This window comes from Plectropomus leopardus, chromosome 5 (genome assembly GCF_026936395.1).
Source record: "Plectropomus leopardus strain MGB_pleo_1.0 chromosome 5, ASM2693639v1, whole genome shotgun sequence".
In the NCBI taxonomy this organism is placed as follows: Eukaryota; Metazoa; Chordata; class Actinopteri; order Perciformes; family Serranidae; genus Plectropomus; species Plectropomus leopardus.
This window is the reverse complement of record NC_142180.1, coordinates 19,256,196-19,284,061: the sequence shown is the minus strand read 5'-3', so window position 1 is coordinate 19,284,061 and position 27,866 is coordinate 19,256,196. Positions and strand designations below refer to the sequence as shown.

General features: G+C 40.9%; 1 protein-coding gene across 2 annotated transcripts in view; it reads left to right on the top strand.

Moving 5' to 3' along the window:
• Positions 1-446: 446 nt before the first annotated feature.
• tsc22d2 (TSC22 domain family 2) overlaps positions 447-27,866 on the top strand; it is a 38,886-nt gene continuing 11,466 nt past the window's right edge. Inside the window, exons 1-2 of one of the 2 annotated variants that reach the window (XM_088077669.1) lie at positions 447-2,745; positions 21,303-21,374. In XM_088077669.1, the coding sequence (XP_087933795.1) occupies positions 1,154-2,745; positions 21,303-21,374 (1,664 nt within the window). In that variant the 5' untranslated portion in view covers positions 447-1,153. The remainder of the gene's footprint in view (positions 2,746-21,302; positions 21,375-27,866) is intronic. The other variant, XM_042515915.2, reaches the window with a different exon arrangement.

Genomic DNA, 27,866 nt, shown 5'->3' with positions numbered 1-27,866 from the left:
CACACCATCCTCTGATAAATAAAGAACAGTCCCTTAATGTAACAGGTTTCTTAAAGTCTAGGTGAGGCAGGAGCATATTGGAGAACAGCTGTCCATCTTTCTATTAATAGTGATGACAGTAACATGTCAAAAAAGCAGTTTGGATTTAAATGCTAAAATATATATTTCGAGAGGCTCTCCGGCGGTATATTGCCGACTTTTGAGGAAACATCTCCCAAAAAAACACATCTGCCGGCGACTGAGGAACTCTGTCCTGCTTCTACCGGGTGGGACGTTTACCGGAAGTGACGACAATGAAAAAAGGTTTTAGCCACGTAAAATAAATGTTGCTTTTTTAAAATTTTAGACTGCCTCGATAACTTAACATACGGCTTATAAGATAAACGTACGTGTTGCTGTTGATTTATAAATATATTATTTGAGATAACATAAAAATAGTTTGACCTCATTACCCAGGATGCACTTCGCTCTTGCCATCTTGTGGAGTGGTTGGTTAGCAGAGAGGCAGCAGGAGTTAGCTGCCCGTTAGCTCACCGCCGCTGTGGTAAAGTGGTTATCTGTCAGCTAGCTGCTAGTAGCAGCTGCCAAAAGTGAGCTGTCCACACGGCAAAAGGCAAAACTTCACCGACTTTGTGACGTTTTCCCCGCCTACCGCTGGATTATATACTCTTTTTGGAAAGCCTATGGATTTGTTTACACCATGATGTCGCACATGCTGGTACCGAGGTAGGGAAAACTAGCCAACATCAGCTAATTTAGCTATTCGGCGAGAAATACATTGAGAAAGGAGAGTGGGCTGTGAGACCGGGCCCGCCTCAGACTAAAGTACCGGTGGCAGCTGCGGAACAAGAACTTTGACAAGGGCCTGTTTGCAACTCCGCTGCCGGGACACGAGAAAGGCCGTGCGGGTGTCAGAGAGGCCGGCGAGGGAGAACAGCCCGTGCGCTGTGACCGGACACGGCGGGACGTGTCAGCAGGGTTTTATCCACGGTTGTGACACTTTTCTCCTCCATGAGAGAGGAGGAGGAACGCTATGGAAATGTCCTGTGACGGTACGTGTTTGTGTGATATCCCTCAGCTGTGAGTTACTTCCACATTAGTCCCGCACTTTCTTTCATCAGAGAGGCATACAGACTTGACGCAGATAGTCAACATGTCGAAAATGCCGGCGAAGAAGAAAAGTTGTTTCCAGATCACGAGTGTAACTCAGGCTCAGGTGGCGGCCAGCAGCATCACAGACGATACCGAGAGCCTGGATGATCCGGACGAGTCCCGGACAGAGGACGTGTCGTCGGAGATATTTGACGTTTCTCGGGCCGACCTCGGGGTGTGTGAGAGGAGTTCATCCGAAGAGACCTTAAACAACGTAGGAGAGTCTCAGGAGGGCCAGCCGCCAGCCACAGCTCCTGTCAACGGAGGGCTGCCTTATAAAAGTATTGGCACTGGTCGTGTCACCCCACATAATTTGGGAGGAAGTGTGCCTGTGCCAGCTACAACTCAACCTATTGTTCCGAGCTCAGCCATTCATCCGTCGACAGTCATCAATACAGTCCCTGCTGCCACTGTCTCCACCAGTGTGGCTCACACAGCTCCTGTGAACACCAGTTGTAGTTCCCGTTTCAGGGTCATTAAACTTGACCATGGTACCGGAGAGCCCTTCAGACGGGGCAGGTGGACATGCACTGAGTTCTATGAAAGGGATTCAGATTCAAATCGGACTGTGGATAGCATAAAGCCAGCTGTAACCCTCGATCACAGTATAGACAGGGACAGTGGGCTAGGGGCCACCAGCAACTCTGTGGTCACTAGCAGTGCTTTTTCTGCACAGGCTTTGGAGAACACTGCTGACAGTGGTTACCCCTACCCTTCAGAGCCTCTGCAGCAAGGCTACAGCTTGGCTCCACAGATAGGAAGCGGAGCAAGTGCCTTCCAGCCTACAGGGTATACAACTACCACATCACAACAGGCTCAGGTCAATATGCAGCCTGTTGCTCCCCAGACTTTCCTCTCTAACAGCCTCAATGGTGTGCACCACGGTGCCATGCACCAGAAGTCTCCCGTTATGCCTCCTGCCTCGCAGGCCCAGCAGTATGCCTATTCTACTCATCCAACTGGCCACACAGCTAGCCAGCCGGACTATCGTCAGCAGCACTTTGTCTCAAGCACCCAGAGCCTTCCCATGTCTGCCCACCCTGTGGGGCCTCCAGCCAGCCAGGTACCACCACCTCTGATCACCCCTGCTGGTCCAGGAGCCCAGGGGCTGGGCGGGGAGGCAGCCTCAGTCCAGCCCCTCCTGCTGCAAGGGGGCAATGCATCAGCCATGGCACCCATCCTTCCAGGAAGTAGCCAACAGCAGCATGTCAGTCAGCCTTCAGGGGGTTTAGGCATTACCCCTGCACCTTCCATCACCACCACCACCTCCCACAGCGGTGTCCAGAACACGCCTGCCACGTTGCCCAGTACCACCAACACTCCTCTGGGAGTGCCAAGTCAGGCGCCTGGCACAGGAGGACTTGTCAAGCCACAAGGAGCCCATGGAGGAGCAACAACAGGCCTTCCCTCGTTCTTCAGTCACCAAGCAGAAGATAGTAGGCAGAAGTCAGATGCCCTACCTCAGCCCAGTGGTGTTTTGGTGCCAGGGAAAGATGGTGTAAAGCCTTTCATCGGCGAGGGCCTCAACCTGCCCACTCCTGCTGTCAACAGCCTGTTTGGCATCCATATTACCATGGATGTGGACGAGGACAGGTAAGAGAGTATAATGCAAAAAAAAAAAAAAAAAAAAAGCTCATGTGAAATGAGTCCTCTTTCATAAATGTTGTTTACTGCCTTTGTTGTTAATCTGTGGGCAGTTAGTAATGAAATACTGTAATAACGAAATCAGTTTGAGTTTATGAGCAAAAAAGAGACAGTCTTGACCTGGTGCAGCACTGATACGTTGTTGGAGGTAGTTAGTGTGTATCTGGCAGTTAGCCCTTATATTAAACATTCTTGTTGCATTCTACAGCAGTGCGGTCATACTCTGCCTCTCCCTTCACTAGTGCCAGAATAAGGCACACTAACCGTACATATTTAGCTGTTGGTTGTGCAAAACACATTTTTTAGTTCTTAGTTGAAGGTTGTAGACTGTGAGGAAGGAGGGGTAGTGAGCCAATGAAAACTGGCCGAGACAGGAGGGATATTCTGTCTCTGTCATTAATAGGCTACCCACAAAACATTGCATAGTAACTTGGCTCTTTACACTCCCACAGCCCCGTCCCTCAAGCCTCCATTCAACCATACAGGCTTTTTGGGTTAAGGGGGCGTTAACAAGCACTTGAATATGTTACAACATAGGCAGTAGCTGTGTTTTGTAGCTGAGAGGGGAATAACTTCCCAATCGTAGGCGGTCGGTTTTTATTCTCCTTGCTGTCTAGGAGAGATGTTTAGCATACTCGCCCTGAGCAGCGATCCCAGCTTCCCAACTTTATACCTTGTAAATACAGACTCTTGAATAGGACAGTCAGAGGAGGAGGTATTTATATGTGTACTGTATGAGTTTCAGGCCTGATTTTTAACACTCATAGTTCAGATATTCCTGAGGCTAATCATTGTTTGCTGAGACTTTATCCAAGCAGCATCACACAATGTGTGCGGAGGGCAGAAACATTGTATGTTTTCACTGATTTCATATGAGGTACAGCCAGTGCCTGTTTCCCAGTCATTCCTGTGTGTATATCTATGTGTTTGTGAGCTCTGACATCAGTGGCTGTCTGTGTAGCTATGGTGATGCTGGCAGCAGGACAAGAGGTGTCATGGAGGTGGAGAGCGCAGACGGACAGATGCACAGACACACACCTGTGGCAATGATAGCAGGCACGTAAGCCACCTGTGTCTGTGGCAGTGATGACATGGCCAGACCAAATCAGCAGGACGATGTCTGCCTTCTGCTCTGGCTCTCAGACAAGTCCTTGTTTGGCCCGTTCATGTCCATGTTGACACATCGGCTTAACAAAGTGTTGACTTGTTGCTGGCTTGTTAGGGGTTGAAGCTCTGTTGTCTTCTTCTCTGCGCACTTCCTCTTTTTTTCCATGAGACTTGGAGACTTGAAGCTTGCAGCTAGTTTGCATAAATGTTTTAGAGCTGATTTCCAGAATTTTAAAACAATTTTGCCCCCAAGGGCCCCCAATTTGCAACAAAACTTCTACATATCCAGCGAGGCTTCACTCACACTTTTGTAACAGTTGTTCAACAAAATAAGATAAAGAGTGTGGGTGAAAGTTGAGCCGATACCAAACTGTATTTTGCTAAAAATCTCCCCTTGTTGATCCCTTTGCACCAAACTTTTGACTATAAGCCAACCGTGTTGGACAATAACAATGCAGACAGAGAAATTCTAGACATATACTTAAGTTGTTAACTTTTTATCTAGTTTTAACAGAACTTTAACCCTCATTTAATCTAAAATGAAAGCCTTTACACCAAGATTCGGTAAGCACTTATTTCTTTACGCTCTGCCTGAATAATGAGAAGAGTGGAACTGTTTTATTGTGTTTCTATATAGATTTCGCCCACTGCATATATGCACATGTATAAGCATATGTTGAATTATGGTCAACCTCAAAACTTTTTAGTGAGGTTGTGGGGCCCAAAGGCAAATTGGCAACCATATGCATACTTTTAACTACCATCAGTTGTAGTTAAAATGCCTTGTTAACTTATAACTGTATTGTAGATCTCAGTGAGGAGTGAGAGTGAGAAACCCCCCACACACATATTGCTAGGAACACACCTCTATAATGGGACACAGATTTTCAAATTCTTGTCAGAGGGTCATTGTTTTGTGCACGAGCTCAGCCTCATAGAGGAGTCTGTTCCAGTTTTCATTGTTTGGTTCTGTTTTGAGTTAGAGTCCATCACAAAAGTGGGACAAAGCATTGTGGGTGTGGAGTTGTGAGATTAGAATGATTTCCTCTCAGTTTGGAGCGGTTAGCGTCTCTGCTCAGCACGCTGCATCTCTGCCAAATAAAGTGATGATGATGCCCTTGGGACAAATTGGTTTCCTTCAGTGGGAGCATTTGGCCTTTAACTCAATTGCTCATCCCAGGGCAGACCTCCCTCCCTTTGTGCTGTGTTAATATAATAATCCATCATAGATGTATTTCTCAAGATGAAGAACAGTGGTAGCTTAATTGTACAGTGGAGAGAAAAGCAGTCTGGAGATTACAACTAAAATTACTGTTTTTCTCAATGAAGTCTGGTGCCTCTGACAAGTGCATGTGGAACAAACAGCTTTTAAATGCTCCCTATCAAATTGAGCCGCCTGACAGTAAGGTAAAGCAGTGAAATACTCTCAATATAGCTTACACTTAAACTGATAATACATTTTTTAAGTGGGACTGTTTAAGGTGGCTAAAATATGTTTTGTTGCTGACCCCCATCAACAGCAGCACATTGCTTTGCTTCTGTGTCGGCCTCCAGCCTGCTTCTCAAAACGGGAGGCATGCCAATTTGACATCTACTGAATGTAATACAATGTCTATGGATAAGTGCCTTATATAGCCCCACTTCAAAAAATGTAACCTATACCTTTAACTTAACCAAAATCAAGGTGATTAATCTGCTTGATAGTATAAACAGTTCATATGTCATTAATGAATTGTGTACATCAAATTTACTTTTTCCCCTGAAATTAATTGGTACTGTTTTTGACCCTTTGCCACCTTACTTACACATTTTACGACACCACCTTACTTTCATTCCACTCTTCCTCTGCTATCTAAAGTGTGTGCCAGAAACCTGCACATACTTCACTCTCCCTCTCCAGCACACAACAGCCTGTTGGTTTCTTGAGGCAGTTCCAGTGTCCCAATCTAATCAGAAAGCTGCTTGACTTTTTTCCAGGGCTAAAAATGCTAGTAATGTTTTAGCATGTAAAGAACTGGTTTTAATGGCCATAAGTAGGATTGCACCTGCAGACCTTTCCAACAAAACCCTGCCTGACCTTTGTGCATTTATCCACAGTCACACTTGAGAGTGACCCAGCTCAGCCACAGTCTACTGAAGAGTATAAAGAGCCTGGGTTAAGGCTTTTTTGTTCCTTGTCAGTTGTGGGATTCGAACCGACCGCTATCTAGTCACAAGCATAGTTTTATAAACTTCAGTTTGTTTGTGCTAAATAAACACTGACGCTCATATCAGCAAACAAACCGATGAACTTGGGCCAATAAAAGTAGAGCAAACCAGCCGCCAAACTTACAGACCTCCTCAACTTGTCCGATAGCCGACATATGATGTCACAGTGCATTTGTGGAAAATCAAATACCCACAAGATTAATTTCTCCTTGCACACATTGAATGTCACATAAAGTTGTAATATGACTGGAAGCTTTCTGAGAGGTCAGCTGCAAAGTGTGTGTGAGTTCAACACGGTGGAAATTGTGAGTCGTTCCACCTCTATCTGGCATGAGAGTTGTGGCTCCTGCAGTTTGGAGAACAATGGTTAAACTGGTGAAGAGTAATTTTGTGAAGTGTGTGTTAAGTTGGACAAGCATTAGTTATGAACGCTGGGGAGATGAGCTGAGTTTTAACCCCCACTGTTGCTCTTGACTTAAAAGCTTTTTTTGCATGCCTAGATTGACAGCAAATTGCCTAAGTCTGTGTTATTGCCTGATGTTTTACACCAAACACGTCATTTAGCTTTATTTGATTGCAGACGAGCCTACCTACATGGATCATCAATCTGAATGTGCACATGTTCAGTACTTGTACTAACACCTCCCTACATTTCATCTCTTGGCAGTTTGACAGTTTAATACAAAGGGGGAGATGGGGAGTCAGGTTTGGGATGGGGTGTGTGTGTGTGTTGGGGGTTGTAGTTTGATTTGCCGCAGTGCCTGGAAACAAGGGAGCAACTTATTTTCCACAGATAGCTGACCTGCCTGAACTTCCAGGGGACACATTCCAGGAGCCCTGAATGGCTGTGATTGTGGGACGTCCCGGGCTGAGCAGACGGGTCTGCGCCAGCTCTGATTTTCGGCTGGACCACTGCCCCTGCCTCCTCCCTCTAATGTGTCTGTTCTGTCTCTCTGGCTCTTCTTTTCTGTTTATCCCTAACTGAGCTGTTAAGAGTCCCCCTCTCTGCTTCTAAACTGCTGATTCAATTTTTCACTTCCAATTCACATCATTGTTTTTTCTAGTTTAATTAATCAAGGGAGAGGCTTCAGCTCATACACAAAACTCTCTGTGCTTTTAAATTGGGGTGACAATTTTGGTGTTGAGCAATCACTAGCAGTTTTTTACAAGCATAATAACTGACCAGAGTTAGCTTTTAATGATGTCTCTTGGAACTACCCTCATAGTGCTCATTAACAGCTTTAAACTTATTAGGCCCTTTCCCCAACAACAACACTCCATTCCTACACAGAGACAGGGCTAAAATAATCTCCTCGTTTCGTGATGGTACAGTGAATTGTATTTGATTTTCAAACATGTCAAGTATATTTCAAAAAACAAACCATTTTCAAAGATCTGAAGAGGCCAGTGCTGTGAGGCAAAGTGGTTGAGTAAGTTAGCATAGCAGGACCCACCCTGTTATCTCAGCAAGACGTGGTCAGGGGATCACTTCCAATTAGAGTGGACCTGCCAAAGCAAGTAAACAACCAAGTTCCTGGTGTCCCACCATAACTAACTGAGTTTGTGCTGGAAGCAAGGCCATTGAATCAGCCGCAGAATATGTTGTAGGCTGTTCCAAGAATGAGGACAGTGTGTGTAAACTGTTCGTGTTTGTTGTTTTTTCCAATATAGTCTCCGTACAGAACAGGTTAGACCCCTCTTTCGAGTGGTTGCAGCATGTTAAGTATGCACTGACTCATTTGTCCAGTCTGCACTTTGTACATGGAGAGGGGTGGGCTACATTGAGCTGAGGGATTGCATAATGTTCCAGTGTATGTGTCATAACTTTGGATTTTAACAGTTCGGAGTTTAATGAATAGATTAACCAAAAATACGCAAAGTTACTGTGTCTTTATTTTACACATGGGCTCCATCTGTGTTTTCAGAAGCTTGATTCCAAATTTCAAACCAAAAGTTCAACTGGATATTTGTGTTGTGTTAAGTCTGTCTTTGTGTTAGACTTCAGACAGTTTCACAGAAATGCAGACTGACTTATTTTAAGCCTCATAAGTTAGCTAGGCAAGCTTCAAGACTAAGAGCCCTATTTCTTTGGTAACAATCAGTGAAGAAGACAAAAGTATGGCTCATAAGTGGCTTGCTAACAATGTTGAGGGATGAGAAGAAAAATCATTTTTAGAGACCGCAGTTACCTGTTAGAAGTATCAGGCAGTGAAGACATGGTAAGTAGGCTTGCAGAAGTCGGTGTTACGCGTTGTTCTAGCATATACTAGTAGTATACTATACTACTATACAAACTGTGCACACTTATAAATTGAAAGTGTTTGTTTTAACTTGTGATGAGAGTAAGAAGAGTTGACTGACAAGACGATGGCAAAGAATTTAGTATTGAAGCAAAAATGGACTAATTCCTACACATAGGGGAGTAAACTTAATATTTGACTGTTTGCCAGAAAAAACTCAAGAAATCTTAAGACATTATGCTGGTGTTAAGGGAATGGCGATGCACATTTGTAAAACTTTTTCTGATGTATTGTATACACAATAATTGTTAGTAGAAATAATACTTGGCTGCAGCCTTAGTGCTCGCCATAAAAAACATTGATGCAAGTTGATTTCATACAAAAGCAGCATCTAAGTGTTGAAGTTCATCCCAACTAATCACTCACCCCCTCTCTCTCTCTCTCTCTCTCTCTCTCTCTCTCTCTCTCTCTCTCTCTCTCTCTCTCTCTCTCTCTCTCTTTTTGTGGCTGTTTTGTTGTGATGTTGACATGTGGGTGCTGCAGTTGCTGCTGACTTAAAACTGCAGCAAGGAGGGTGATATGTTTAAGGACTTAAAATTGGTTTGAACTTTCTGGCACTGAGTGACAAATGTGGTGCTTCAGAGTTTGCTCAGAGGTCATCTGGCACATTTCCGATTTTGTTGTCTCTCAACCCCGTTGGTTTACAGTAAAGTCAGGTATTCTGACACCAAATTGAGGAAGTGAAAGGGAGAGAACAACCACTTGGGCAGAACTTGGCCACAGCTCAGTTTGTCTTATGCTGATGATAAGCAATAATAAATCTCCAAGTGCAGGGGTTAAATATATATTTCAGAGCAAGTAAAAGACAATAGGGAAAGGGAAGAAGAAAGAATATGCAAATTGTTGGTTAGGTGACTCAGCAGTTCTCCCACAATGCCTTTTTGTAGGCTTTTAAAGCTGACCACAGATCAGAGCTCAGTCTGTAGGCACGGAGGAGAAGATTTGACTGGAAGTCTGTGGGATATAAATGTCTGCAGCTTTAAATAAGTTAGCCAGTTGCTGAAGAAAATGCGAAGCTCTGTGTTGCAGCCAGTCAGTCTCACAGAGTGGGAAGCAAGGGCTGAACAACAGGGTTTCAGTGCCTGGGGCCCCCTGGAGCCCGAGATGACTGAATAATGAGTAATGAGGATGTGTGGAAAGCATGGCAGGCAGCTGCATTTGAGTCATCCATCCTCTCTCTGTGCTCCTGCTTGCTTTCAATGGGTGTCGTCTACTGATCTGGCTCTCTGGTGCCTGTGACTGTTCATCTGTTTTCTAGTCCTGTGTTTGTGCGTGTGTGCGCGTGCGTGTGAGTGTTGTGGTATGACAGTGTGGGATTGGCTGAAAGAGTTGAAGAGAGGCTTCAAGAGTGAATAAGAGATTTTAGGGGGTGCTCATGTTTGGCTTCGTTTTTGGCGTCTCCAGGGTCTGGGAGCTTTTTTCTCTAGTGTCTTTTTCATTTACCATTCATTGCCTGGGTAGTTTTTTTCTTTTCTCAGTCTATCCCAAACTTCTTTCAAAGGGGTTTTCTGTCAGTACTCAAGTCTCACAGAGTGAGACAGTTCACTTCTTGAATTCAGTTTTTACAGTCTTGAATTTATGGATGGCAATAGGCTGCCCCCTGGAAGTCGAAGATTCGAATCATCAGTTGGAGACCCCTCAGTCAACTGAGATTACTTCAAGTTGAACAGTTGTTTGGTTATTTATTTATTTTTTGTTCTTCATTGTGCTGTGCGATGTAAACCAGTAGACGTTTTGGATCCCAGATATTGCTGCACATTGAACTTTGACGCTTCTGCATGGAGCTGCAAAGAAACACAGCATGGTAGAGAGGAGAGGAGAGCCTTTCTGGGGAGAAATGCTGAATTTCCGGGTCACATTAACGTAATACGACACAGTCTCTGGCATTTGCTTGATATCAAGTGTCGGCAGGAAATGTTGCACATTTCCAATCAATTGTTAGCTTGGTTAGCTTGTTTGCTGTATTATGTGAATGCTGATGTCATGCCGTCTGATGTCCTGCTGAACTCTGCTGAAACGATAAAACTCGAAAAAAACAAATTGTCGAATATTCTTGTACAGCCCTGCTTGCGCTGGCGTAATTCTGAGTCAGGTACAGCTCTGGATGGCAATGAACTTTTCTCTCACCTGAGGAGAAGAAAACATCAGTAGATTGTGATTCTAAAGCCAGGCTGGCATGAGATGTTTGATGGCGATATTAATTTGTGGCATAAACACGTCGCATAAAAAAAGATTTGTTAAGGGTCCCTTAAATTTGATTATTGAGGAATAATGACCAATAGGCCTGTCACAACAATTATGTTATCAGCTTATGATATTGCCATTGTGTTTATATGCATGTTTTTGTTTTTTGTTTTTACACAAGGATGCCATTGACATTTTAAACAACATGATGCCACTATTGACAGCAGGGTCCTGACCGTTATAAGACTAGGGCACAGCACCTTAGGGTTTTTTTTTCTTTTTACAGCTGTTCAGGTGAATGAACAAAAAAAAAAACCAAACTGTGTTGAGTTTTATTTATTAAGTATATATTTCACTTTTTTTGTCAAGTTCTACTTTTAGTGTCTAAATACTCTTAAGAATTAAAAAAATCATTGCTCTTTGAAATAGTATACTTGCATTTTTATGCTTTTATAATAAAATTGAATCAGTGGCAAAGAATGGTCTTAAAATAATGTTTATTGCAATTATACTTTGGACAATATATCTAACATATAGGTCTAAGATTTGAAATTGGTAAAAAAGTTATTTTAAAGAATACAATAAATTATAATTTTCATTAATGACACATCTTGCAATTGATTCTTAGATAATTGAGTATTTGATTTTCATGACATCGACAGATAAGCAAAAGACAAAAACTCATGTCTGTGTCATGTCACAAAGAAATGCATTAAATCCTCACAACTGAGAAGCTGGAACTGTTTAGCATTTGTGTTTGAAATATGTAATACATTTTCTTACACATATGGATTCATATTCACACTAAATCTATCAGTCTTGTCAGGTTGTGTTAGCTAAGCAGTAGATTCACACTCAAGTTTTTTTTTTTTTTTAAGTGAGCATGAGCAGGAGCTGCTCTCAAGGCCAATTAAGGTCATAACTCCCCTGCAAGTTGAATCTAACATCCATGCAGGCAATGCAATGTCTTCAGCTGAGAAAGGCGCAGGTTTTGCAAGAACCTACGTTTCCTGCTTTGCTTTGATGTCCGCTTTCGTATTCAGTCAAACACTTCCTCTGTTGTCTTCTTCCTCTTCTTTTTCTTAAGTCAACTTCGTCTCGTGTGTCTCCTCTCATCAGCAGCGCACCAATCTCTCTGCCCCCCCCCACCTCCTCCGGTGACTTACACTGAGCAGGTTTTCTGCAAGGAAACGGACGTGAGTCATTGTGGCTGGGTAGACTGATAGCGGTGTATTCGCTCATTCGAAACACCGGTGTCAAACAGATGGTACCACAACTTATCACTGAATCAGGTTTGATTTGTCATAGGAGGCTGAACTTGTCCTCTTTTTCACCCAGAGAGGCCATCCAGATTATATCATTTATCTCCTAGCTTCCAGCAAATAACTTCCTCTAATTATGTGATCATGTTTTAATGTGTGTAACTGCCACCACTTAGGAAATAATCATTCTTTTCATAACTCTTTGTTGAACTTCTTCCATTACGCTGTTGTGAATCAGACCCTGTTCACTTGATTTCTTAAGCAAAGAATGCTGGAATCTTTAAAAGCTGTCAGTGTGATAATCAGAGGCACTGTCAGTCTTTTATAGACTTACAAGAAGCAGCTAACCTTCATCAGGCATGTTGACGTCCTGGTTAGCACTGTGGTGAGGTGTGATGACCGGTTCGTTCTGAACTTTCACACTTTCATGCTTCTGTATTCCTCATCTGAGTCAGCCTTTAACGTGCTCAAACATTTCATCCCCCTTCTTATCGAACTGTGAAACAGGAACTCAGGTATCACGTTATCTTAAGTTGTGCACTTTTGTCACAGTTTGTTTTTTAGGTTCTTGGCGACAATAAATATTAATTAAATATTTAAAATATGAATCATCTTATTGATTTCTTCATTCAGTATTTAAGCTTTCTAGGTCGCATTAGTGCTCTGCTCTGCCACTTTGCCACCCTCGGCTACGAGGTCAGCCAGAAAACTCCACACTGAACAGTGGAAAATATTCCTGTGCTGTCAATGAATGCACAGCAGCTGAAGACAGGAAAGGCAGAGCATTGGCATTTTATCTTTGAACTAGGACTGCAACAAAAATGTTTGACAGTGTGACAGTCCAGGGGATGTTCATTGCATGAGTGAGAGACGCTGACCAAATACACTAAAGCGTAGGTCCCGTGGAACATTTCATATTGGATAGGATGCCCTTTTCAGTCTACAGAAATGCATCAATAATTCACCACTCTCATTGAGACCATTCATCATGATTAATGAATGCTTTTACTTTTGATACTTTCACACATTTTGCATTTGTAATTTGCGTTCACTCAAGTTAAACCTTTCATACTGGATCTTTCCAGTTATCTTTTCATATAGTAGTATTGCTAATAAATGGTAATAAAGTAGTTAACGCAGCAAAAACACAGGGTCTGATGTTAATACCCAGCTAGCGCCATTTGTGGATGTATTTTCGGTGAATGCAGAACTGCTTTTTTTCCCGCCCAACCTTTCAAAGATTTTCGTTGTTTTTCGGGTTTTTTGAATAGTTAAGCATATGAACACAGTAATATCATACTTAATTTTCAGATTTTTTTCAAAATCTTCCATTAAATTATTATTATTATTATTATTAGTATTATTATTATTATTATTATTATTATTATTATAACATTATATAACATTCAACATCTAGCATCTCTACATTATCCGTTTTTCACATAAAAGACCTGTGAAAGAAACCTTGGCACTGTGTGCTTCCTGTACAAGCGTTAAATCTAGGAAAGTTTACTTTAGGTCAGTCAGTGACACACCCGGTGTATGGTATGTAAAAGGGGTTGGTTGTAATTTGTCACAGGAATCTGTGAGTGCTTTATATGCACAGAGATATGAATCCCCATGTAACCAGCATTACAACAGCTGGGAAGACCTTGGATCAAAGCCAGAGCATGGTACTGAACAGTTGCAATAACATGTCTATGGTTTGACGTATGACTCCTTCTGGGACCATATTTGATAGACTGAAGAAGTGTATGGTAATGATAATGTTTTTTTGGATTGACAATTATTAAAGGAAACCACGTGCCCTACCAAAAGCTGCAAAGAAACCACATCACTTAATGTTGATTTGTAGTTTTGCATAGGCTCTTCGTAAGTGGGCTACACCGTTAGTAGTGAGCATTAACACTTGTGCAGTGGTGTGTCTGTGTCGCTCTGCAGTTACACCTCCAAAATTCTAGGGAGCGGTAGGGTTTGTTTCTGTGCTGAGTGTCTGTGAAGTTCAGTAAAGTGTAATTGATCCAACCAACTACATCAACATTAAACAAAAAGTACACAATTTTGCTCCTTTATGACTCACAAGGTTCACCACAAAACTATTGTCTTATACTAAACATGCTTTCCCCACAAATACAACATGCTAAAATTTTTAGCATAAGCCTATGACATTCCCAGTTGCATAACTTAGCCTAGCTGCTAACAGACTTTCCTCTAATCATATGAAGCCACGATCAGTCACACACAGGACCTAAAATGCTATTTTGTGGGGCTTTTGTTGTTTGTTGTAGATCTGCGTCACCACGACATGTGGGGAGGTGCATGTTAGGCGTTAATTCTATACAAAAGTATAAAACCCGCTTTAGGCCACAGTGAGTGATAACTAAACTGCATTGTTATTAATATATGTGTGCCCTTTTCTGTTAACTGCCTATTCATGACAGACAGCATATAAATCATAAACTTGAATAATACAAAAATAACACACATGAATTGTAGTGTGCAGTTTTCATTGTATTAATACAATAACAAAACTTCACAACCTTCACATTTAGGTTCATAAGCATCATTGTTAATGTCTATTAAAGTGAGTGAGAATCAGCAATATGTCAAATCAGTTGCCTGGCCTTCATGCTCAGCCCGAGGCAAAGTCACTGGAGAGTGACAGACTCAGTGTTGTTGTTATACAGCGTCTGACAAGTAGAGACAGACACAGACTTGAGGGCCAGTATGGCAAAGTTCACTTGGCCAGTGTCACGCTTCAGGAACCAATTCTACACTTTATTTAACCGGCGGAGTCAATGAACTTGAGCCCCGCTAAGTGAAATTGAGCAGATAGGGTGGCTTTGTAGCTCCAGGCAGATGCTATCAGCTGCCACCCAGCTGAATGAGCCGCAACAGATCCTGAATTATACTGACTCATCTGTACTCATGGTAGCAATTATGTGTAACCCGAGCAGAAATTTACACCCTCTGCTTACGAGAATGCTCATGTCAGTGTGACATATTCTCACTCATCTTTCACTTACATTACATGTTTGCTGCTCTTTGCTGAGGTGTTTGAGCGTGCCTCTAACATTGCTAAAGCTTGAGCTGTGATCTTACTTACTGAGGTTTTTGAAGATAGGTCATAAAAATCCCAACAAATCTCTCTTTTCTACCCTACACTCTGTAGCCTCCCATAGGAGAGTGGGCGTGGTTGTGTTGTCGGTGGAGGTTAGCTGCACAGTTGGGACATTGACTGACTCCCGTATTGCTGAAGACTGGGCCCCATGCAGAGGGTCACGTCCCTGTGCGCCATTGAGCCTCTTCCTCTCTCTCCCACGGCATCTCCTAATCACTACATTATGAGAAGAACTCTTCCAACCGCTGGGTCATGTCTCATCCCTCTGCCCAGTTTATTCAGCCCCTCCTGCATCTTTGGCTTTGGCCAAAATTTGGTACTTGTGATATGAACAGGGATAGAGTTTTGTGTGCTTGATATGAAGAAAAACCTTCCAACATGTTTCGTCTTTTGTGCTGTCATGCCTGTTTTTTGTACTCCATGAGGTTTTCAACTCGTTTTTTATTTTTAAGAGAGAAAATCTAATTTGTGTGTGTTCCATTGAAAGCAGAAGCTTTCCTCAAGTGACCTCAGGGAGCATACAGTGTTCATTCAGGGCCATGCAGCAGCATGAAGAACTATTTTACTGCTTGAAAAACATTTTTTTTCATAAAACTGAGCTGTCTGTGCAAAAAGACAGAAATACTTTTGAAATTAGTGCTACATGACCAGAGAAAACAGAAAAAGGATATGTGGTATTTTCTTTTTGCTCAAGAAGTAGAAAACCTATAACTACCAAAAAGCACTGCGCCTCACCGGACCAATAAAAGCCCTGCTGGTGGGTGATGTAATGCAAGGTTGTCCATTTTCACACAGTAAACAATAAATAGTGGCTGTCTGGTAACACACCAAAATGATTTACTGTTAAATGTAATTTTAGCTGTAAAATAGGCAATGTCGCAACAAAATCGTGGTTCATATTTTATTAGCACTGCTTAGGTTTACTGTTTGAGCTGTTTCTTCAGCTTCTATTTTTACATTACAGGAAGCAGTATGGCGCATAATAACTGGTAGTACATTCTGGTATAACAGCCGCACAGTACCCTGAAACATGTTTTTTAAGACATTTTGGGTGAAAATAGGCAATACAGTAACAAAATCCCAGCACTGCCTAATTTTATGCTTTGATCTGGATTTGGTCCTAGTTTGAGGGAGAGAGAGACAGGGATGGCCCTCTCGCTTGATCCACTTTGCGTCTGTGGTGGCGGGCATATGAAAATGCAGCGGTACAATCTGTAGTTTGAGCAGCAGCCCTAGAGCCAACAAAAATCCTTGAACTTGGAGATGAGCAGGGAGATCTGGGCACTGGTAAGATGGAGAGAAGTTTACCCCAGTTCATTTATACGTACTACCCACATTGTTAAAATACAAAGCTGGTTGAAAATCAGCAAAGCATTTAAAGATTGAATGTGTATTATGGGCAAAGTCTCACTTGTGATTCTAATCTTCATCTTGTGTATGCTGTGCCATGGTTGTTAAAATGTCATCGTACAGAGATTTTTATGGACATACTTGTTTTTATTAGTTCCTGTTCCACAGCAGGTGGTTGGAACACCATCAAACCATTATGGTTATGTCATTGTTATATCACATCATGTAAACATGTAGTTTTTGAATGACCATTTTCTGTTCTGAAAACATTTGTCATTGCCAATCAAATTATGCAATCTCCTAAACCTTGTATACTGCTGCAAGTAGTTTGGCTTGTTGAACTTGACAGGCACTTTATGTGTGATAGAGAGTCCTGAAGCTAACAAAGCTTCTCTATTGACAGAAGTTGTAGCTGTTGAATCCCTTGTCAGCACACATCATGTGACCAGGGATCGGTCTCTCAGATCTGACAATATCGTGTAACTTTGCTTCTGGCAACCGGCTTGACATGACACCTGTTTTTGGCATGTATTTACAGGATGGTTGTGCAATGTAAAAGGTGTATTAGATGGTGCTTTTATCCAGATTACCCCACTGTACAATGAGTACACTATGATGTGAACACCTTTGTTATGCAGTGTTTTTGCTTTGCTATAGGAACCGAAAATGTCTTTCACTGCAAAGAAAAAACAAATGCACACCAAAAAAAGTGCGTAGAACCAGTATTGGGAAGCATTGCGTTACTAGAGTGTTACTGTAATAATATTACTTTTTTAGTAATGAGTAGTGTTTCGAATTACCAATCACTATTTCAATAATAATGTTACAGTTTCCCAAAAAATAAATAATTTGTTACAGTTTTAGTTTTATTGTCACCCTCTACTGTGACAATCACATCCCAGATTAGTTTTTTGTAATTGTTGTGCTGCGCATGCACGTCACAAAGCAGCAAGCTATGGAAGATGTGTGCACTGGAGATTACCCTTCACACAGAGGCGCACATGCGAAGTGTGAATTTTGAAGAAAAAGGAATCATTACAAATTTTGTGTGGTGTAAGGAAAAAGTAATATAACAAGTAGTTTAACAGTTACTGTTGGCAGGGAGTCATATGTAACATAATAACATTACTTTTGAAAAGAGGAAGAAGTAATGAGTAATATCTGACTTTTTTTAAAAGTAGCCAGCCTAACACTGCACAGAACTACGTAAATCCTGCACACATTGTGATATTCTGATAATCTAAATACTGTATGTATTTATAGAAACAGATTCTCAGTCATTATGTGATGTTTGTTGCAGCTTTTAAAAAGTACTGTAATACTAGTATAGTTTTCATGAGATGATGATTTTTCATTTAAATGGAACCTATAAATGTTTCAGTGAGATATGCCACTCAATAATATGTACATTTTACAGTTCAATAATGACTTTACGGTAGCAATATTTACCTGATACAATTTCAGCTCAAAAGCTATTTTTAAAGTGAACAGTTTTCCACATATCTAGTTAGGTAAACAGACACAGGTACCCTGTTCTACTTTGATGGGTGGGTTCAGAAATGACCTCACTCACCTAGCATCTCGTGGACAAACAACCTGGTGTAGAAATTTACCTTTAGGTTAAATGCAGTCATGTGTGCATCAGTCAGATCACAAGATAAATGCTCCCTAAAGAACGCCTGAGGGGTGCATGTGAGTTCCCATCACGTTTCCTGCTGAATCTTACTTGGGGCTGTAGGTCAAGCAGGATGTTTATCAATTAGCATACCTACCATCCAACTTTCTGCCTTCACCTTTTCATACACTGCAGAGCTAATTTGACTTTAGTCACTTAAATATTTGCTTCCAGCAACAATGCAAGTTCCAACAGCTCAACTAGGCCATATGCGCCAAGGTCACAACTTGACATGACATGAGCTGTGTTGTGTTAAGACGACTTTTTTATGATTGTAATTAAGGATCTGATTTATGTTCGATGAGCACTTCAGCTAATGATTATTTCTATTTACAATTACTATGATGGCTTTTTTGTCAATAATTGTTGTGTCTGAAAATTGTGGTAAGTTGCAATTATATTGCCAAGCCCAAAGTGCCGTCACACCAATATCTTGTTTTACCCAACTGACAGTCTAAAACCAGTGTTTCGCCTATAACTTTGCAGACCAACCTCCCGCCCCCCCCAAACTTTTTAAATACCTAAAACAACACCAAATACCCCTTTGTGTTCCCCCCATATTTGTTTTGCAGCAGCACAGCGCTGTGAGTCGATAAAAGAGGCAGGTGTGATCGGCCATGAACACGATTGACCTTTAAAGTGGCCTTTTTACGGCGCACTGCATGAACATAAAGCACAGAAAACCCATTTTTCTACTTAAATCTTACACTTCCGGTTCCACAGAGCGATGTTGCTAAAGGCCGTTGATGAGGTGACAGACCACGCCTGCCTATTTTCCCTAAATTTTCCCTGTCTCCACTTCCATTATTTTAAATAGCAGCTTTTCTCTCAGCTTCTCCTCAGATGTCTTGATCTCTTGTCTCCTCTCCTTCTGATGAACTTGTCTTACATAAGAGAGTGTCCTCCTGTCTCAATGAAACCACATATTTTGGTTCAGAGAGCTAATTCATAGCTGCTGTGTTGAAGTATGTTGTTTGTGAGCTCTTACAACTTGCAGTGTCTAAATATCTCACCAGTGCATGAAGAAACTGGAAGGTCCTGAGCTGCTGTTTGTCGGGTGTGGCGCAGATAAATCTGTCACAGGCTCAGATATGGAAACTTGGCTGTAAATCACTCTTGCAGTGATACAGTAGTGGATGGGTAACCTTGCTTTTCTAGTTCCAAAAAACAAATTCCTGTCCCTCCCCTGCTGTTGTTTTTCTGTCCTCCAGGGCCTCGTATATAGTGAAACTGTCCAATTAACAATTTTGTAGACCACCCCTGCTCTTATTGTGGGACGAGTCTCTCATACAAAGTTTTACAGACAGGGTGCAGACAGAAGGGCTACTGACATGAACTTGAACCCAGCGGGAGCATGCGTTTGTTCCATTTGTTAGCCATTACATGACACCTAACCTTGTTTCCCTGATTGTTTTTTTGACTTTAAATACATGCTCCCATTTATCATTTTATAAAAAAAAGATGAGTTGAATTTTATTTGCTTTTCAAAACATAACATGGTGTGGAGCAAATGTCACACATGAAAACATATTTTTTATTGCCTCAAAACGCTTGCGGTCCTGCATGCTAAAACTGTATGCAGTCATGCTATTTGAATGCACTTTGATTTAAAATAATTAACCAAATCCAAGTAGCTAAAGTTTATCTATATAGTGTCTTTCTAGATAAGACTTCACAAAGTGTCTCAAAATAAACAACAAAAGACCAAGACACAAAATACAGACTTTATATGACTAATAAATAAAATAGAGACAAAGACAATAGCCTGAAACTAGGAGAGGCTCAGGTTTATGCAAAAAAACTTCAGTGTGCTATAAATACTAATATGAAATACTATAAGTTGAAAAATGACGTTGAAATGCAAAAGAAGTCGAAGTTTGACTGAGATTTAAGTGCTAAAAGGAGTTAAAATGTCAAAAGTGCAGCCCAGACACACCAGGCCGACATCAAACAACTAATGGCTGTGAGGGGCCGACGATTTGAGTAGCTTATTTCGCCTGCAACCAGCAGTCATCTTGCATGCACATTCTGCGCCTGCTTGAGAGAAAATAACTCTCCATACCAGCAGGCAGCAGTAGTCTATATTCGCAGTTCAAAAGGGTAAACCAGTAGACTGACAGGGCAGTTTCAAGATGCTGATTAGCTAGTTAGCACATTAACAACACAACTGGATGTTAAAAAAAATATAACATATAACAAATACTATTTACCATGCTCCAGTGAACAGTAACGGTACTTTTGAAGTCAAGCTTATTGTACTGTTTTTAAACTCAGACATCCAGGACTGACATTTTTTTGCCAGGATATTTCATTATCATCCGGGGCTAGCAATTACCTAAATGCTGATAAATATTTGATGTGGTTTGTAATTTTATCTCCCCTCAGGAAAACCGCCCCCGCTTGGTGTTTACTTTCTATTTCACAAATCAGTCTGGTCAAGTAGTTGTAGAGTGGTAGTGAAAATGTTAGCAGCTGACGGAAACTACAACTTCCTGTCAAAATCATCCTGGATTGGTGGTGAACTTTGACATGGTTTACTGGAGATGAAAAACAGTTTGGCATAATATCCAATGATTAAAAATGTGTTGGTATGTGTTGATGAGTAAGTAAATTTTAGTTTCACATCTGAAACAAACAAGTAATCCTGCATTCAACTTAAAATATCATGTTATTAGACTTAAGTATGCATGAGGGTACAAGGAGAGAAAATGATATGACAGTGATTTAAACTGAAAATGTGCAATTTTAAGGCTGCTCAAGCCTTGTGTGTCTCTAGTTTAGGAATAAATGGCTACAAGAGACTTGGCTGTTTGCTTTTACTAATATTCTGAGTTTTAAAGATGAACACTGATTTTTATAGTAGCAAACACATTATTTTGTCTAAAACATTTTGAAGAGAAATAATCCTCTAAGCTCTGGGTGAGTTGTACAGATGTTATCACATCATACCACAAGTCTGTTGATAAAAACAGATGTCGCGCTGAAATGTTTAAGGTCGTTATTTTAGATGGGATGGATATAGGAATGATTGGCTGTAATATTTGACAAGGTTTTAGGACTTGGAAAAAAAAGCTCATAAGCTCATTGGTCTTGCTTCATCATGTCCCTTCTGCAAAGAGTTTGGCAATCTGGATCGAATCATCCTTTCCTCTAACCTCTGTGGTTCAGGATCCTCCTCTACTCTCATTCATAATCTCCTTTCCTGGTAAAGCACTTCTCTTTTTCCTTCCCAGCGAACATGTCTCCCTTCCTTTACTCATGTTTGTCTTGTCTCTGTTTCCTCCCCCATTAAAATGCAGGAACCCGTCCACTGCTTTCTACCAGGCTTTCCGGCCCAGCAGATTACGGGGGTCAAAGCCTGTCAACGATAGGTATGAGCTCGGGTGTGTTTACTTGTGTGTGTGGCCTGGACTGGCTGACTAAACCAGATGCTGCAAACCTTCAACCCTGCGCACCTTGCAAGAAAATGTCCATTTTGACTTTTTTTTTGGCATTTTACAGTGTTATAGTGCTGTCAACAAGGAGAGACACTTTCATCAATTTCCAGAGAAGTCTGGTTAGTTTGGAATTTTTGTTTGAACCAAATTACTCTGTCTTTTGACTTGCATTGTTTGCGAGTTAAACCTGGATGTCATTTAGATTCCACCTGACTGCAGCTACATGAAGTCTTCAGACCAACAATAATTTTTTTAACATTAATACAAAGAAAATGTAAAAAAAAAACAAAAACCCCAAAAACAACTAAAAACAAAACATAATTACAGTTTTCTTTCATTACTACTTTTGTTTAATATTTCCCATTTCCGGTGATAGATGAGCCTGAGATAAAGAACCGCAGAATTTAAAGACTGCCTCATAGTGCCTCATATTTCAAACTTTGTGTCAAATTTCCGTTGTTGCCAGGATAAAATGCCAGAAGAAAAAAAAAACTAGTGTGCTGAAAAATGATCACATGGATATTGTTAGTATTGCCCCAAAACCCTGCTTTTAGCAGCTTCAGTGTTGCATTCAAAAAGTGCAGAATTAAATAAATGACTTGTCAGGCTGGACATTTGAGCTGCTGCGGGTGTGTAACGTGTGGAGAAAGCATGGCACTTAACGAAGCGTCCGGGTACATTTCGTGACACTTTCTGTGACACTCTGAGCGTCTACGTTGTGTCGGCCACGAGGATCCAGTGCTCAGGTTTCTCTTGCACCTACTACATGTGCGGCCAGTGCCAGGGGGTTTCAGCACTGGAAATAGCATATCACAGTGAGATAACATGAGGGAGGTTGTGTTGTATTACGTCATATTCTCTGAAGTCTGTTTCGTGTTCTCAGATGAGAAGCTCTTGTTCACTGACTTGGATTCATTGACTGTGGGAAGTTGAAAACTATAAGTAGAAAAACAGTTTGTAAATGAATGGATAAGGCAGTTAACAAAACATAAATCAGCAACAACTGTACTAATATTTCAAGATAAAATGCAAAATGTTTGTCGCTTCCAGTCTCTCCAGTGTGAGGACTGGCCTCTCTCCTTGTTTGATTTCATTGTATTAGAATATGAAAGTTACTTTAAATGCCTATCCCTTGTGGAGAGCAAAAAAGCATGGGCTGAAATGCAAACTTGGAGCCCATCGGCTATTCCAAACAGTAAGCTTTTTATTAGCTTTTTTCTGCATATGAATGCACGCATTTGTTTATTGAGGTTAGTGAAAATATTGTAGGACCTGTCTCAAGTTTGCTAATGAACTATTAACAGTGATTGGTGCGTGGAAGAGGAAGACTTGGCCCGGATATTTGCATGCCACACAGGAACCCACAAAATGTTGTCCGTTCCTCCCAGATGTCATCAGACCAATAGCTGATCGGGTCCAAGTTCTGCCTTTTGTTGTCAAATAGAATACACTAATATCTGGACTTAACTGGGGTTTGCTTTGCAGAACATACTGTGCAGTAAATAAACACTTTTGAGACTGCATTATCCATGGATTGACCATTATTCTAAAACATGTGGGTACCTGTCGATTCACGTCAGCGCTATAGTAAAATACATACCAGTTGGTTTTGACTTTGTGGCTCTAGTATGTCTGTGGTTTGGGAGTGGTTCGCATTAGTCTCAACCATTTCTTGTTCCCATGTGTTGCCCCATGGAGGTTGTTTGAGGTTTTCTTGACTCTCTGCCATCAATATTTAATCGGCTGCCAACAAACAGTGGCAAACAAACCTTGGAGTTAAGGTGGCAGCATATTTTTTTTTAAACAGGCGGTCGGCTTGTCAAGTCATGAAACTGAAATATGATGTTGCCTGATCAAAAAGCTCCAAAGCAACAATTCCCAGTTCTGATCCAAGGAGGTGGGGATTCTTTGGGGCATCTGCAGGAAAATGAGTCATTTAAAATTTGAATGTTACTCAGTCAGCCAAATCTTGCCATAATGGGATGTGTTTGATATCTGTTTTAGCTAGAGGATTCACTCAATATATTCTTTCAAATTGATCAGTAGTAAACTAATACCTTTCAGCACATCGTAATTTCTGGGACAAAAACTGGTCTCTAATCTAAATGAATCCCATGAAAAAAAATTATATTTGGCAGTGCTTTAAACGGAAAAAAAACGCTGCTCTGAGGAAACTGATGCCAGTGTATTTTATGTTGGTTTGTATTGAGAAAAGCAGCACAGTTTATTTATGAATCCAGCCCAGCTCGTTGGTTAACACATCAAGAGTCATACCAACAGGTTAAGAGCAAATGTTAATACAATTTCTGGCATAATGACATTTTTAGGAAATGATTACATTTTTGTATGCTAGATTTCCAATTGTTATTTTACAGTTGTGATGAAAGAGAGATTAATGATACATATTGTTTGACTTAATTAACATAGATCACTGCACAATAAAGGGCATGAATATCGTAGTTTATCTACACTCCCATGATTTATTGCAGCCGTTGGCAACTGAACCAAGAGGATTATAGCACAATAAGAGGTGTAACTACTATGAGTCCAGAGTGAGCGAGCCAGTCTAGAAGAGACGTGGATGTTAACGTAAAAAAAAAAAAACAGTAGCAGTTGATAAAGTGCACGGCTGGCAAAGATTTCATGTTTGCCATCATACTCATGTTTGCCTGTGGGCTCTGTGACTAACAGAGCAGCTTTATTCAAAACGTTTCAGCTAACCGCAGATAAACCTGACGGCGTCACTTTGTTCCTCATCCTTTTGTCTTGTGCTAGCTTTCCTGCAAGGTTGGACTTGTTAGAAGTGAACAAGTGGGATTGCACGTAAATGGTTTGAGGGCACAAAGGAGCATTCCTGGAAATGATTGCTTTTTGGAAAATGTAAAACCTCAGCTATGCAGTGTGCCCTCACATCACTTGCACTTTTTACTGTGTTGTTTTACGCAAGTTACAACATTGTTGTCATCCATACATGCATACCTGGTAATCTTTACAATGCCACATCTGCTGCAGCACTATGGGCTCAAGGAAGGGTCAAAAAGATTCAGAGGTTGTCAATAATGTTCAGAATGAGTTTTTGAAACCGGAGAGAAACCGAGTTATTTTGTTTTATTCTTTGTAATACCATGACAACACTCTGTAGAAAAATATTTGTAGTTGTAAAAAGAAAATAGAATAAATTTGTGGAAAAAGTTATTGCAATGAGGTCACGTCAAAAACTGAGGAAAATTGCTTCTGTGGACATCTGGGTAAAGAAAGATGTGTGTGACAGTGATGGGCAATTTTAAATAGTTTTTCACATTTATAGACCAAACATTTAATCAAATAATTGATTTAGATTAATGTTGCAGCCCTAACCGATATAGTTTGTGCACAAAATTTACATTCGAATTTTTTTTTTCAAAATCTACACATTTTTCTAGCCATTCCCGATCTCAAATTTCCCATGCCATGCTTTTTTTGTTGCTGTTTTTTTGTTTTCAGGCTGATAAAAAAATGGTTTTAAAATAATTTTTGATTGTAATTTCACAAGATTAAAATGTTATTGCCCCTTATTTGTTCCCATACAGCTCTGCTTAAAGCCCCTCTTGTTAACAGCTCGATGAAGAAGAGATAAATGTATTTTATTCTAACTGAATTATAAGTTACACTCGTCGTTCGTAAACATTCCAGGAAAGCAATTTGTTGGCCTGCTGAATGGAGTCGTTGTGAGGCTGTGATTGGTCCTGACGGAAGCAGCAGCAGCCCGTTTATTGCCCTCAGTCCACAATGATCAACTTTATGAACACAGACAATAAAAAGACAGATTTATATTCCGACTGAGTGGACCTGATCAGTGGCCCCATGCTCAGTCACAGAGAGTTATTTGATCTAGACCAGGTATGCAGCTACTGTTTATGACACAGAAACAAACACTGCATTACGGGGCCAGGTGGAGGAAAGTCGAACGTGGGAAAGCTGCAGTTTTACTGTTGATGTGCTGATAGGAAAGAAACACATCAGGGAACTTATTTATTTGAAATGGTGATGCTTTTAGAAAATATCACTGCTTTATTCGACATATGTTAATGCATTTTTTTTCCAAATACACCTTTTTCTTGGTATGGACTCAATTGGAATCACCTTCCCTCCATACAAATGAAAACACACACTCAAAAACACACGTTGTAATTGCTAACAGCCTGTGGCGCATATCCTAAAAGAACCTTGCCCAATTCAACTTCAGGCTCTTTTTTGAAAACACACCCAGTTCATGATTTTAAACTGATTACTCAGCGATGGTGCTCCCCTCCAGCGAAATCACTAACAGCTAAACCTTGATGGACATGACATAACAACATTATGCATAGTTCTTATTTCAAACTTGAGACTTTTTTTTAGATGCAATGAGGAGGTGATGGATGGCCATCATCACCATCAAGGATTTTACGGTTTACGTAACAAACCCCATGTCTCAAAGACGGCACTGTGTGAGGGCAACATTTTCATCCTGTCGAATTTATCTTTGGAAACTTTGCTGAAATTTGACCTTTATTTATCCAGGAAAAGTTTGTTGAGCACATGTGCTTTTTTTTTCCAGAAGCGTCTTGCTTCACACTCGGCAGTTAAAGGCATTCCTTAGAGATACCTAATATAACCACAGACGTGTACTGTTTCTCATTAAACACAGGGCTCCTGCAGATCCTTAAAAAGCTTTAAAAGGCATTCATTAATCTAAAAATAAGGCATTGGAATTAAAATGTCTTAAGTCAATCTTATAAAAGTCTTAAGAATGCTACGACATGGGAAGTAGGATTAAATGAATCCTACTTCCCACTTCCTCCTGAATTTTTTTGACATTGCATTATAAAATCTCATGATAATGTTAAATTGTATTTTTCTTTGGAGCAAATACACAGCAGTGTAAGGGTTGTCCAGGTTGTACTTTATATTGCGCCCAGTGTCAGCTGACATAGGCTCCAGCCCCCCCGTGATCCTGTGCAAGACTAAATGGTTACAGATAATTTACCTATTGACTCTGGCATTAACGTCATACACATCAGGATAGTGGAACTAACAATACTCTGATATTGTTCCCGTCTGGGATGCTCAGAACAGAGGATCCACTGTCTGCTGCAGAGTTGTCACTTTACCCAGGAAGACAAAGGGAAGTGCAAATTCACAAAAAATGGCTAATTGGCAAGACAATGCATAAAGGCTCTGAGTACTTTATTTGAAAAGTTTTTAAAACTTAGCACTTCAGGAATAAAGGCAGTGGAATCAAAAAATTACAAGAAAACTTGCCAAAGAATGGCGGGTATTTCCCAGTTCTTTCTTCCATCGCAAGACAAATAAAGTCACATTTTCTGTTACAATAAACATTTGGACAAAACTTTTCCTCACCCTACATAATTGATTTCATTTTGTGTTTTTTTTTTTCTTTTGCTTCAGTTTTAGTTGTTAAGTTGGTCTTAAATTTCATTTGAGTAGCTTTTAAAAAGTCCTAAAAAGTAAATCTAACTTGCCTTAAGCTGTAGTGACCCTAAAACATCCCCTCTAGACCAGCAGAGGGTCAAACTTGCACCAAAAGTCACCTGTATAGTTGAAGGAGGGGAGAAAGTTTCACATTTCAACTCCAACTCAACTTCAGATTCAAACCACCTGGCCACAAACTCCATTTCTAATCTTTGAGAACTTTTAAGCTGTTACTCCTGCTCCGCTGTGCACGCTCTGCTGTCAAGTCATGATTGAAGCTCAAACTTTGTGAAAGCCAGAGCGACAGACAGCGGCTGAGACATGCAGTGTTTTTGCAGCACAGAGTCTAATGACGTTAGTCTGACCCAAAGCCTGCACTTCAGAGAAGGAGCCCAGTTGAGGCTAAGTCCTTGATCCCATGATAAATGCTCTGCTGAATACAGAGGCTCGTTAACAGCGAGGTGCCAGGACTTTCTCATTAAAGTCTTGGGAGTAACACTTTTACTTTTAACACATTCCAGTGGGGTCTTAATCCGCATTGATCCAAACAAGTGGCACAGGCCCAAATTACTCTGAGGCGAAGGAAAAGTAATGAAATATGATATCGAGGCACGTGGGGCATGCCGAAGATCTGGTTTTAAGCAGTGATTATTTGAGACAGGGGGACGCCCACTGCTGGATCCCCCTCTGTGTTTGCATATGTAGTTTGATGGTCACATTACAGTGTGGCTCTTTATCATTTCCTCAGGAGCTGTAAGGGTGGCTCGGCAGCCATTAACAAACATCCCTGCTGGTTATTTTAGCGTCTGAGACCTTCCATAAGCCATTTAAATTAACGATGATAATCCCCTGTCTCATGAATTCAGATCTTATCATTTTTATTAAACCCCTGAGGGTCAGAATTCCTTCTCATGTTCCCGGATGTCTGGTTCAAGTGGCCTGCTGGAGGTGTCCATATATTTGAGTATGTCA